Source organism: Vigna angularis, chromosome 8 (genome assembly GCF_016808095.1).
Source record: "Vigna angularis cultivar LongXiaoDou No.4 chromosome 8, ASM1680809v1, whole genome shotgun sequence".
NCBI classification, from domain to species: domain Eukaryota; kingdom Viridiplantae; phylum Streptophyta; class Magnoliopsida; order Fabales; family Fabaceae; genus Vigna; species Vigna angularis.
This window is the reverse complement of record NC_068977.1, coordinates 35,053,129-35,067,027: the sequence shown is the minus strand read 5'-3', so window position 1 is coordinate 35,067,027 and position 13,899 is coordinate 35,053,129. Positions and strand designations below refer to the sequence as shown.

The window sequence follows — 13,899 nt, the reverse complement described above, 5'->3', positions numbered from 1 at the left end:
AAATAATAACTTACAAAATAAATGAATTAAAGTTAACTCTCATGTAAATTTTTGTTTTCCTTAGATGAATTAAAGTCAACTGTCATAATAAAATAAAATAAATAAATAATACGAACAATATTTTGTTATGTTTTTAAAAAATATATTTCACTCTATTGTTTCATATCAAAATAAAACAATCAAACAAATTTTTAAGTAATAAAAAATATTTAATTTTTTAATTAATTAAAACGATTTCAATTTCATTTTATATCAATTAGGAGAGAAGTGTTGAGTTTCATATAGAGATGGTTAATGTAAACTTCTCACTAACCATTTATAAGAAAAAAAATGATAAATTAAAATTATATTGTAGATAAATTTTTTAAAATATTTTTGAAACAGATAATATATTTTTTAATGTTTAAAAGCTTTTGAGGAAAATATGAATAATTTCACTCATTTTTCAGTACAACATAAGGTTATTGCATTTTACCTATATATAGTATATATTCTATCCATATAAAAGGGTAGATGACTATATATAAAAGGGATTTAAAAAAATGTAAGAAAATCTTAATATTTAAAAAATTATGTAATTAATAGTTTATGTTAAAATAATAAAAAAAGTTTGAGAAATGGTTGATCACGAAATAATTACCCACGATCACGGAATCCTAAAGCTAGTAGTAGCGGTTTAAATTTAACGTTTAAATTAAAAATATAAAACTAAATATTAGAAAAAACAACTCAGAACGTTGAAGTAAACAAAATAAAATAAAAACAAAAATAAAAATAAACAAATCAAGCGGGAGAGGAGGGAAGAAAACCCCAATAATTTTTGTTTGTTCCTTGAAAGTAAAAGGGACGAACATACACTGAAGATCCCGTCCCAACCGCACAACGCGCTGTTTGGGAGCAACGCGAAATCTGACCCGCATTCCTCGTTTCCTCTCACTCCTAAAGGCCTCATCCAAACAGCCCTCTCTGCCTCAGATCTCGCTGCGAGATGGATCAGTTGTCGGCGATCAGCGAGGACCTGGCCGAGATCGAGGGGCAAATCGCCGACAATTTCCGCGCCCTATCGTCAGAACCTCAACCTCCTCGCTTCCTTTCGTGTTCCGTTCCTGCATTGTTTTCTCATATGTTGGTCTTGTGGTTGCTGTTGCAGAAATGGATTTCAGAAGTTGGAGAAGATTAAGGATTCGAATAGACAGAGCAGGCAGTTGGAAGAGCTCACGGAGAAAATGCGAGAATGTAAACGGTATTTTTCACATTCCACATATGAATAATTTCGATTATGTCGTTTGCACTTCGCTTATTCGAATTGCGTTTGTCTCACATTGATGAGAGCTTTGTGCAAGAGAGCCTGTATAATCTGTCACAACTTTCAGATCTGTGATACTGAAAAATCATGAACAGAAACCTGTCTATAGCGTGAGGTTTTAATTTGTTTTCCAAAGTCTGATTGTGTGATTTTCCTGATAATCGTTTGGCATTGAAGCACATCTTGGATTTGAGATTTTGCCGTGGCTGCCTCGTCTAGTGTGTTTACGGTTGGATCTCATTTTTCAGGCTTATCAAGGAGTTCGATAAAGAAGTCAAAGCTTTGGAGAATAACTTCGACAGAGAAACTAACAAAATGTTGAATGAGAAAAAGCAGTCAATGGTTAGATGATTGTGGATTTTTTTTTCCGTTGACATTTTAATCGATATGTTTTCGCATTTTAGTTTTATTGATTTCCATAACAAATGTTACTTACAAGCATCTTCTATTTTTGTTGCAGATCAAAGAGTTAAACTCATATGTTGCTTTAAAAAAGAAGTAAGTTAAAACAAAGCATAAGCTATCGATTTATCCCGTTTGGCAGACATATTTTTTTATTGCTTCTGTAACTTCGAAATATATTCTGCCATTAGTGGATGTATTCCTTGATATCAACGACCAACTCTAGTGTGTGCTATGTTGCAATGCAGGTATGCTACAAATATTGAGCATAAACGAATTGAACTCTTTGAGGGGCCAAATGAAGGTTTTGCTGAAGAAAATGGCTTGCTAGCATCCTGTAAGCAGACCGATACCTTTATGTTGTACATGCGGGTATTTATTTTTCGTATCACATTTTCTGCTTTCAAATCAATGAAAGCCTATAATAATTTATTTTTCGTATCACATTTCTGTCACTGAAAGGCATTTGCATGTCTATAGTTTTGGTCAACTGCCTGGAAGTCTTAAAAGCCTTTGAAAAGAAAGGAAACTAAAAACAAGCTGTTTAGCAAATAGAATCAAGATCTATACTATTGTGCTTAACATTGACCCTTTATGATTTATTACAGCAATGACTAACGAACAACTAATGGATCATGGGAATAGGATGATGGATGAGACAGATCAGGCCATTGAAAGGGGAAAGAAGGTAGGTCTATTTTTTGGGTGTCACATCTTTTAGAATTTGCAGTGCACAACGAATTTGTCTATAGTTTGCTATTATATTTTTTCTAGTCCAAGGAACCCAGAGCGAAATCACATTGGTTCCTCCAAGTGTTTCTTGTATGTGGCAGTTTTGGAAATGCGGGGACCTTAAGTTATCGTTACCGTCTTTCTGGTCTCTTATTTTTCTGTCCTGCTATGATCTAATTTGTTTCTTGTTGTTTAATTGGCACTTGCTTGCCATTTTGCTTATTTGCTACATGTTCTTCCTCAATTAAATTACATTGTAAACTTTTATGCTCTTGAAGAACTACTGTCCCAATCTTGCTTTTGTTCACTCCCATTCTATCATCACGTTTGCTAGAATTTTTCTGGCTCTCCAGGAAATGAAGGTGTGTGTGATGGAGGTTTGGGAGAAAGGATATTTTTCAATAGTAGTAGGCGTACAAAGGCATAGCTATATAAGATAATTGTACGGTTTTTGTATGACATAGTATACACATTTAGACCAGTGTAGCAATTAGAGAACTTATCCATGTGCATTGTTGAACTTTATGTGGAAAAAGACTTGCATTTTATGTGTAACTAACCTGAAAGGTCACAATTGAACTCTCTATCCGCTGGAAGTTTGAAGAGATGAGAAAGTTGTGGAATCAAAAATTCTTGATGTTTAATTTGAATATTCTTTACATATAGTTTTTGCTTTCCTCTTTTGGGTAAAAGGGGAAGTTTGCTGATAGGAAGTTGATTGCTGATAGGTCGTTCAAGAAACAATAAATGTTGGTACAGAGACTGCAGCAGCTCTTAAGGCTCAGGTATGAATCTTATGCATACCCCAAAATTAACGAAGAAAAAAAGACTTGAATTCGACATGGGTTTAAGTGTACACTCTTCTATGTATAGACGGAACAAATGAGCAGAGTTGTCAATGAGCTGGATTCGATCCATTTCTCTTTAAAGAAAGCATCACAATTGGTCAAGGAAATCGGTAGGCAGGTCAATTTCTACAGAATCCACATCATTTCATTGCAATGTAGTTACTATATATATATATATATATATATATATATATATATATATATATATATGAATCATTCATCTAACATATGGGTGCTTTTATAATAGGTTGCTACTGACAAGTGTATTATGATGCTACTTTTCCTTATTGTCATTGGAGTAATTGCTATCATTATAGTAAAGGTAAGAGAATGACTTTTTAACCCAAGGTTTAATTCAGAACCGTTATCGGGAATTTTTAACTATTATTGTATTTCTAGGTGAAGTTATTGGGCCGGGATTTTTTTTGTAGTTAACGGTAAAAATTGCTTGACAATGTGTAAGGATATGTATGTTGCTTGTGGAAGCATATTATATTTACTTATCGATTAACCATGAAAAAGAACTTCCGTTTTCCAAGTCTTTCACTGGATACAGAATTTGATGGCCTTCATTAGTTTATGCATTTTTATGTGATATGCTAAGGTTCATCTTTTTATGTTATTGATCGATGCAGCCATGTGACAATTATCATAAAAAACACTTCCAAAATTTATTTGCAGTATGTTTGAAAGAGATTGTTTTGGCATTGGATTTAAAACAAAAATATCATTGATTGGGTCCAGGGCAGTTGAAGGTGGTGAAAAAAGTTCTAAAATTTAAATATAGTTACAAATGTCACAATTTGGAATGCCATTTTTCTTTTTGGTAAAAAGTTTCATTCACAACCTAATAGAACTAGATTCCAGAAGTCACCTTTTGTAAGTATTTAATCTTATGACTGCTCAAATTATTATGAATTCTTTCAAAATTTCAGCTTGTGCACCCGGAGAACAAGGACATTCGCGACATTCCAGGACTGGCTCCTCCAGTTCAGAACCGAAGACTGCTTTGGAGTCACAGTTGAAGAGTTAAAATGAACATGATGATGACTGATAAGCTTACGACAAATGCGTTGGGGACACTAAAATGATCATGTTTATGACCTCACCAAATTGATTTGATGGTTATGACATTGGATGAAGGTATTACCAGAAACGCAGTTGCCATTAATTGAGTTTGTTATTACATAATATTAGAAGAGGGTTGGTTGGCCTGAGGCATAATAGAACGTGGGTCTAGGAATGCACGCTGAACTTTTTCTTGAACCGAACCATTTTTACTACTATACAGGTTCTGTCTATGGAATCATAGGGAAAGCCAAACAAATGGGCCCTTGAGATTCTTTGCTGGTTGTCTTTCTGTCAATCGTGTAATGTACGGTGCCATTTACTGTATACCTTCACTTCTAAAAAACCTACCTAGTATTATCAATTTATAATATAAGCACTACTTTATCATGTTTAAATCTTGCAAGTCCTTTGTTTTGTTTTAATCGATGTCCACGTTGCCCTGTCACGCTTGGTTGACATCCCATTGATCCATGATGAGCCCATGAATGGTTTTGGGGATTATTTTATTTTATTTTATTGTTGAGAGCGAGACAAGCTATTTGGTTGCAAAATTATTTTACGTGGTTCCTGTCTTCTAGTAGCTGCTAGCTTGACTTTTGATAAGGATGGTGATTTTGACGTTGACTGAGGATCCTTGTAGTACTAGGGACTGTGATCCTTGACGTTGATATGCTATTGTTTTAATAATTATTGGGATAATTATAATAATAATAATAATAATAATAATAATAATAATTTAAAATCTGATTTAATATATTTTAACATATTAAATCAAATTAAAATATTAAAATAAATTAGCTATTTATTAATTTTAAGTTAAATAAAATTTTTAAAAAATATGTTAAACGATTTTTAAAATTCGGTTAACATTGTTAACGGTAACCATTTAACATATTATTTTAATTTTTTTTAATTTAGATTGTAATAAATAAATAATTAATTTTAATTTTTAATATATATTTTCCTTTTGAATTTAACAATATTTTAAATAATTTTAATAATAAAAATTTAAAAATATTTAATTTATTTTAATATAATGTAACATATGTTATTATTTTAATAATTATTATGACATTTGTAATAATAATGATCATAACAAAAATAATAATATGAAATTTTATTTAATATATTTTAACAAATTAAAGTAATAAAATAAATAAAATATTTTCAATTTTAAATTAAAAAACAAATTTTCAAAAGTTATGTTAAACGGTTTTCCACGTAACATATTTTTGAATTTTATTTTTTATTTTAAAATTTATTAAATAATTAAATTATTTTAATATTTTAATATATCTTTTTTGAATTTAACAAAATTTTAAATTAATTTTATTATAGAATTTAGAAAATATTTAATTTATTTTAATATATGTTATTATTTTAATAATTATAATGACAGTTATAATAATAATACTAATAATAATAATAATAATATACAATCTGATTTAATATATAAATCATACTAAAATATTAAAATAAATCAATTATTCATTAATTTTAAATTAAAAAACATAATTTAAAAAGTTATATTAAAAAGTTTTCGAAATTCGTTAATATATGTTAAGGGTTGTTAACGATTTTTAAAAAACCGTGTAACATATATTTTAAAATTTTATATTTTAATTTTAATTTTAATAAATTATGAGTTTATTTTAATATAGTTTAATATGTTAAAATATATTAAATCAACTCTTATATTATTTTTATTATTATTTTTAGTATTATTATTATTATTATAATCGTAATAATAATTATTAAAACAATAACCTATATTAAAATAAATTAAATAATTTTTAAATTTACAATAAAATTAATTTTAATTTTTTTTTTTAAATTTAAAACATTTAATTAAAATAAAAATTAATTAATTATTTATTAAATTTAAATTAAAAACAAAATTTAAAAAATATGTTAAACAATTAAGACAGTTAAGATAATGTTTAACTATTTTCGAAAACTATTAAAGATTTTTAATATATATTTTCACAAAAATTATTAAAAAATAAATTTAGAATTCTTGTTTTCATACCTTTTCATACAAAATTATTCAAATGAAAATCAAAATTAGATTTTTTTAAAACTGAATTCTAACCTCTTCCAATACATATTATTCAAGTAAATATTAGTGTGCTTCGTAGATAAAAAAAAAAAAAAAAAACCATGTTGTGTCAGACAAAAATCCATCCTCAACTATGTTGAAAAAAAATCCAGAAAGAGAAAAGAAGCAACACTTTGACATGATTGAGACAATGTCATCCCAACATTAACACAAACCAAACCAAACATCAACTTAGGCAGAAACACCTCTCTCTCTCTCTCTCTCTCTCTCTCTCTCTGTCTCTCTCTCTGTTTCATCTCTCTATTGTACACTCTATCTCCAATGTAGGAGCCGAACTATGGCCACCATTCCTCACCAATGGAATACCTTTTCACTCTCTCTCCTCATTCTCTCCGTCACCCTCTTCCAAAACCTAACCCCCAATTCCTCTCCTCCCCCTCCCAATTACATCGTTGCCTTCCGTCACTACGCCGCCGTCGACAGCCACCGCGCCTACCTCGAATCCGCCCTCCGCCCCGAGGGATGGCGCTGGATCCCGCGCCAGAACCCGGCGGCGCAGTTCCCAACTGACTTCGGGCTGGTGGCCATCGAGGATTACGGGGTGGTAGACGAAATTCGGAAACTGGGGTCGGTTAAATACGTGAGCTTGGACGTGAGCTACAAGAGGGGTTTGATGACGACGGATCAGAGACGCAACAAGAAGGTTGGGGCGTTCGAGGACGGGACGAAGAAGCGCCCCGGGAAGATCTTCACTGCGATGTCGTTTTGTGAGGCCGAAGAAGGTGAAAAAAGTGTTGGCAATCACAGCAGTTCCATCAAGTGGGGGCGGGAATTGATGATGCAGGTTAAAATTTATGGTTTTCTGATGTTGGGTATTTGGGGGAAACGAGAAAGATTTAGACTTTGATCTGGTACCTTTGGTTATGGCTGTTGGATTGTTTTGTCTATGTTGCGTTACAGTGGAAACCCGAAATTACGAATGGAATGTGGATTTTATCCTATTAGCTTCTTAGTAAACATGGAAATCATATTTGGGACGTGGGACCAAGTGCATTCACGACGTATCATCTAAGTTCACATTGAATACCGTGATACTAATTAACCTGATTTTGGGTAAATGTTCACCTATGTGGTCTGACGATGAATACTTGATTATGGGTTTAAAATTGATTTTGAGCTGAGCCTTAAATCAACTTTGTGTAGCTTTTGCGATTGATAAAATTTTTTATACTTTAATTTCTAACCTGCTTTTATAATGAAAACATCTAAACATAAATCACTATACTTGAAAATCAATTTTAACAATCAACATCAATTTTGTAGACATCACAACTATATTTGGATTTATTAATTGAAACTGTGCAGTTGCATGTTTTGAGGTTTTTGGGTTTTGGCAGAGATCACAAGTTACTTCAATGTTTGGGGCTGAGGATCTCTGGGCGAAAGGGTACACTGGTGCCAAGGTCAAGATGGCTATATTTGATACTGGGATTCGGGCTGATCACCCTCATTTTCGTAACATCAAGGTAATTATTAATTTGAAATTATTGCTTTTGGTTGATAGTGGATGAGTTGAGTGATGAGGAAATTTACAGGAGCGTACTAATTGGACCAATGAAGATACGTTGAATGATAATCTTGGACATGGGACTTTTGTTGCGGGTGTAATTGCTGGTGTAGATTCTGAATGCCTTGGTTTTGCACCAGACACAGAGATTTATGCATTTCGAGTGTTCACTGATGCACAGGTAATGCCTGTTGGATGCTATGTTGAACTCTTTTCTTGCTTTGGAAGTGGGAGGGGGTTGAGTTTAAATCTTTGGAGTGCATGGAAATGACATTTCTTTCACCCAGATTCCAAAATACCGTCATTATAGATGCATGATACAGCAATGAACAAAAGTTTATGAACAAATAGTAAAAGCTATCAAGCTCTAAAGGAAGAACCTATATGTATCTTCGCCAGTTATAAATACATGCTGTTTTTTTATTTCTTCTAGTTCTCTGCTTATAATTATATTATTCTAGAATGGTTGGCAAGATTTTGAGAAGATTGCATTCAGCCTGTTACAGGTATCATATACATCATGGTTCCTTGATGCCTTCAACTATGCAATCGCAACCAATATGGATGTGTTAAATTTGAGCATAGGTGGACCTGATTACTTGGATCTCCCGTTTGTTGAAAAGGTAAATTTCTTGTGCCTATCTGTTTCTGCTCACTAATTCAATAGTGAGATATTATTTGGTGAATAGTTTCTCTGCTGTAACTCCTATATTTGAAGAAGCTATTATTTGTTTCTGGTACTTGTATGCAGTAATAATTATTTATTTCACATAGTACATAAATGTCCTTTTATAGAGTTTTATGGTAACAGATATGGGAGATAACAGCAAATAATATAATCATGGTTTCTGCAATTGGAAATGATGGACCACTTTATGGAACTTTGAACAATCCAGCTGATCAAAGTGATGTTATTGGTGTTGGTGGTATTGACTATAGTGACCATATAGCCTCCTTTTCCTCACGTGGCATGAGTACCTGGGAGCTTCCTCATGGGTAACATCCTCGTATTTGTTTATATTTCATTGTTCCTGCTTCACTGTCATTTGTTAAATATTTCTGATGACAACTTCTGTATTTTTTTTTCTTTATGCAAATACTTTTTTGATCTCATATGATGCTAATTTCGTTGTACAATGGTCTGTTAAATTTTTAACTAGAAAATATTTTTTATTTAATGAGTTATTTTTGTCCTCTTTTTTTTTTTCTGTAGCATCTTTAATTTGTATGCAAGTTTGCTTTCTTGTTAATAATTTTTTAAATTATATTGGCATTTGTACATTGCAGTTATGGCCGTGTAAAGCCAGACATAGTTGCATATGGACGGGACATTATGGGATCAAAAATTAGCGCAGGCTGTAAAAGCTTATCAGGAACTAGTGTTGCAAGTCCTGTAGTTGCCGGTGTTGTATGTTTGCTTGTCAGTGTCATTCCTGAATCTGAGAGAAAAAGTATCTTAAACCCAGCAAGCATGAAACAAGCATTGGTTGAGGGTGCTGCAAAGCTTTCTGGGCCTAACATGTATGAGCAGGGTGCTGGCAGAGTTGATCTGTATGTTCTCTTGTTTACCTTTCTATTTTATTTGTTTTTAAGATATATCTTAATGGGACACACAATTTACCATAGCAAAGAAATGGTTTTAGAGTTATTGTTTCTATGATAGTTCTGATAATTTTAAGAACCATGCTGGGAAAGGAATTAGCATGAGTGTATGTATATATACATTCATAATTGATTGGTCAAACCACATTCGATCAAATTGTGAACGCATATGTAAGGTTAGTGAACTTGAGAGTCTACGTAGACTTGTTGGGGTTTCATCTCAGCTTGTAAACTTGTAAGAGTCTACTTCATATGAAAAAGGAAATAATACTTGTAAATATCATACTAATTCAATACCAGAATTAAGCATAATAAAACAATAATTCCACAAATTTTAATGAATAAAATTCCCGAGTAAATCATCAACCAAGTCTCATCATAGAGGATTTGCTAGACTTAAAACGCAAGAGCAGAATTCCAAAATTTTTTATAAGAACAGAAAAGAAAAGAAGAAAAAATTCCTATAGTACGGAACAAAAATAAAGGTAGAATGTACTTACGGCTTTGTAGAGCAGAGGAGACAAAAATAGTGGCAGATTGCATGTTGCCTGAGTACTCACTTGTGTGTGAGGCAGAGGAATTGAAATACAGTGCCAAAATGCAGTTCAGACGAAAACTCAGTTGCGATGCAAAGCAGAATGAAACCAAACGAGAATTAAACCAAACACGAATGAAATGTAGAGGAATGAAACCAGAAGAGAATGAAATGTAGAGGAGAATCATCATACTGCCAAAGGAGAAATATGCAATGATGCTACGTGAAATGGGAAAAGAAGAAAACCTAATTGCAACCTTTTAACTGTGTCCTTGGTGACATTTTGATTGACCTTTCATTTGCACGCATGGACTCTCTAACTCGGTTGTAAACTAGCATGTATGCTTAATTTTGCTCATGTCTGCCATAGATAGCACAAGTCTACTCCAAAACTGAGTTAATTTGTGGCCACTCACTAGATTCATAAACTTGTACAAGTTTGCAAGATAATCGGTGATTTTGGCAACAATGCATATATGTACAATATTCACAAACCGTTATAAAAATTATAAGAAGTTAGGTAAACTAAAACAACTTGTTCAACCTGTTTGACATAACTGATTTTGGGCCAACTCAACAGGTTTCTACACCTCTAAAATTATCCTATGTTTGGGTTAATTGGACTAGACATTTGACCATTTCGCCAATTTTCTGCTCAAGCTGACCATATATATAAACAATGTAATTGCCAGGTACATAAATACTTGTAATGTCCGTATACTTTATGGAAACCTTTTAAATAGGTCCATGTAGTTTTAACCAAAACTGAGTTTCTTGGTTTTGGAAATTTGTTTAGCGGGCTTCCTGTGGGGAACTAAAGGACTACAATCAAATGGCTTTTGAAATTATCGGGATTCATTTGGGCTTTTAACTACAATGATTTAAAAAATTCCAAAAAGTATTTGGGACTCGCTACATTATCTGACTGTTCTTAAATCATGTTTTCATATTTGTTTACTTGATTTTCAGGATAGCATCATATGAGATTCTTAAGAGCTACAAACCTAGGACAAGCATATTTCCCAGTGTTCTTGATTATACAGATTGTCCTTACACATGGCCATTTTGTCGTCAGCCACTCTATGCAGGTGCCATGCCTGTCATCTTCAATGCCACCATTTTGAATGGAATGGGTGTGATTGGATACATTGAAAGTCCACCAACATGGCACCCTTTTGATGAAGAAGGGAATCTTCTAAGCATACATTTTACTTATTCTGAGATAATATGGCCTTGGACTGGTCATTTGGCTCTTCACATGCAGATCAAGGAAGAAGGTGCACAATTTTCTGGTAAGATTGAAGGTAATGTAACTCTTAAGGTTTCTAGCCCCCCAGCTCAAGGAGAGAAGGACCCTCAAGTTAGCATTTGTGTGCTTCAATTAAAATTAAATGTGGTACCAACACCACAACGATCTAAACGAATTTTGTGGGATCAGTTTCACAATATCAAATACCCACCTGGATATATACCTAGAGATTCCTTGGATGTTCGTAATGACATTCTTGATTGGCACGGGGATCATCTACATACAAATTTTCACATCATGTTCAACATGTTACGAGATGCTGGTTACTATATTGAAACACTTGGTTCTCCTCTTACATGTTTTGATGCTCGGCATTATGGTACACTTTTGTTGGTGGATCTTGAGGATGAGTACTTTCCTGAGGAGATTGAAAAACTAAAAGATGATGTTGTAAATACTGGATTGGGATTAGCTGTCTTTGCCGAGTGGTATAATGTAGATTCAATGGTAAAGATGAGATTCTTTGATGACAATACACGGAGCTGGTGGACCCCAGTCACTGGAGGTGCTAACATTCCTGCACTTAATGATCTTTTGGCTCCATTTGGGATTGCTTTTGGAGATAAGATTTTGAATGGTGATTTTTCACTTTTGGGTGAGCAGAATCGATATGCATCTGGGACAAATATAGTGAGGTTTCCAAGGGGTGGTTATGTGCATAGCTTTCCCTTCTTAGATAGTTCAGAAAGTGGAGCCACACAGAGTGTGCTGCTAACTTCTGGCTCAACCAAGGTATGACATGACACCTTTTATCTCTTTAATTATGTATATTGAAATAAACATTGATAAATGTAGCCTCTGAAGGAAAAAAAAGGTTAAATAAAACATACTTTCTAATTTGAAATATGGTTTCTTTTTGGTGAAACAGGCAGATTCTCCAATTCTTGGTCTCATGACAATTGGCGAAGGTCGCATAGCTGTGTATGGGGACTCCAATTGTTTGGATAGCAGTCATATGATAACAAATTGTTTTGCCCTTCTGAGGAAAATACTGGATTTTACCAGTGAAGATGTTAGAGATCCAACACTTTTCTCGGATACAATTAAACAAGACTCTCCTTTGTATGAAGCTGATAATCGATTGCCATCCCGTAGAACTGATGTAAATTTCTCCGCATATTCAGCCATTGTGGGTAAGGAATTGATTTGTGGGACTGACACAAGATTTGAAATTTGGAAAACTAAGGGTTACAACTTGCAAGTAAGAGGAAGAAACAGAAGACTGCCCGGTTATCCTATTATTGATTTGGGAAGGGGTTTCAATTCATCCTCTGGCACTTCTAACACTAAGAAAACCACGTTGACCGTAAGAAGAAAGGGTGATTCTCTGGGGAACAGGTATTTGGGCCTGTTCTATGGAGATGAGGTATGAAGAAGAACAACTATTGTATTGGTCATTTAGTGTTGATCTTTATGTTTGTCATCGGAAACTTCATATTGCTGATGTTGTGAATTCTTTGATCATTTCTTGTAGCCTGATGCACCTGTGTTGGTTGTTGGTCATTGGTTGGTTCCTTTTGTTGTTGCATTAACTGGTTAGTAAAATACTTGATTTTTTACCATCTATTTTTGGACTAGTATATTTATGTTGTTTATGTTTCATATATTTTACTTCTGACAGGTATTTTGCTATTGAGTTTTTGGCGCATTCGTCAAAAGAGGCGTAGACGAAGAAAAGGATCAAGTTCTGGTAGATTGGCCAATGTAGTTTAGCATTACATCAACTATTGTAACTGTAACACTAGCTTTCAAAGAAACCCCACTGTAGCATTAGTAACATAGTAAACATCACTCACTACGTCACTTTAGGAAAGTAGTCAAATAAGTTGCCTTATTTCCTAGAGTTGTAACATTTTTTCGCTGTTTTGGATGCTTTTCAAATACAAACTTTTTGATAGTAAATTTATTTGTCTAATGTTTATGGCTATTGGTACAACAAAGTATTATAGGATTCAATAATTAATTATTATATAGTTTTCTTATTTTAAGTAGATTTCTTCTTTCCTTAACTTCTTAAACGGTTGAAACCCTATGACTTTTTTTAAATATTTAATTCGATATAAATTAATTTTTTAAATTATTTCAATCTTTATTTGAAAGAAATCTCAAATATATAATCTTAAAGAAGAAAAGAATATACTTATAAAACATAATGAAGAAATAAACAAATTAAAATTAATTTTTATATTGTGAAACTATTAGATTTGATGAATAAGAATTATATAATGTGAAATTATAATTGACAAGATTAGATATTTTTGAAATGAACATTAAACGTGGGAAATAAACACATACTATTCACTCTTATTTTTATGGTTTGCATTTGTTTCGTACTCTTTGTCGATAGAATTTGGTTAGAACATAGTTAAAATTGAGAAGAGAAAGAAAGAATAAAAGTTTATTAAAAAGGAAAAAAATATAAATATATTTGAATAAAAGTAAATATAAGTGGGATGTGGAAATCAAGT

General features: G+C 32.7%; 2 protein-coding genes across 2 annotated transcripts; both read left to right on the top strand.

The window, feature by feature from the left end:
* The first annotated feature begins 787 nt into the window (after positions 1 to 787).
* Positions 788 to 4,754, top strand: LOC108344726 (novel plant SNARE 11). Its single transcript, XM_017583198.2, has 10 exons — positions 788 to 1,065; positions 1,151 to 1,243; positions 1,555 to 1,648; positions 1,767 to 1,804; positions 1,957 to 2,045; positions 2,317 to 2,396; positions 3,169 to 3,225; positions 3,314 to 3,406; positions 3,536 to 3,610; positions 4,224 to 4,754. Exons 1-10 carry the CDS (start codon positions 989 to 991, stop codon positions 4,311 to 4,313), a joined length of 786 nt encoding a protein of 261 aa, XP_017438687.1. The 5' UTR covers positions 788 to 988; the 3' UTR covers positions 4,314 to 4,754.
* A 1,848-nt stretch (positions 4,755 to 6,602) lies between these two features.
* On the top strand, positions 6,603 to 13,333 carry LOC108345744 (subtilisin-like protease SBT6.1). Its single transcript, XM_017584479.2, has 10 exons — positions 6,603 to 7,262; positions 7,816 to 7,944; positions 8,014 to 8,166; positions 8,492 to 8,608; positions 8,797 to 8,981; positions 9,273 to 9,536; positions 11,092 to 12,163; positions 12,300 to 12,797; positions 12,906 to 12,966; positions 13,053 to 13,333. Exons 1-10 carry the CDS (start codon positions 6,756 to 6,758, stop codon positions 13,142 to 13,144), a joined length of 3,078 nt encoding a protein of 1,025 aa, XP_017439968.1. The 5' UTR covers positions 6,603 to 6,755; the 3' UTR covers positions 13,145 to 13,333.
* Positions 13,334 to 13,899: the final 566 nt, after the last annotated feature.

Bases quoted from the DNA above. Each gene is read 5' to 3' on its own strand.
- LOC108344726 (XM_017583198.2), top strand. From the start codon at position 989: ATGGATCAGTTGTCGGCGATCAGCGAGGACCTGGCCGAGATCGAGGGG. The intron at 1,066-1,150 runs GTCAGAACCTCA...TTGCTGTTGCAG, and splicing joins GACAATTTCCGCGCCCTATC to AAATGGATTTCAGAAGTTGG. The intron at 3,611-4,223 runs GTAAGAGAATGA...TCAAAATTTCAG, and splicing joins TTGCTATCATTATAGTAAAG to CTTGTGCACCCGGAGAACAA.
- LOC108345744 (XM_017584479.2), top strand. From the start codon at position 6,756: ATGGCCACCATTCCTCACCAATGGAATACCTTTTCACTCTCTCTCCTC. The intron at 7,945-8,013 runs GTAATTATTAAT...GGAAATTTACAG, and splicing joins CTCATTTTCGTAACATCAAG to GAGCGTACTAATTGGACCAA. The intron at 8,982-9,272 runs GTAACATCCTCG...TGTACATTGCAG, and splicing joins ACCTGGGAGCTTCCTCATGG to TTATGGCCGTGTAAAGCCAG.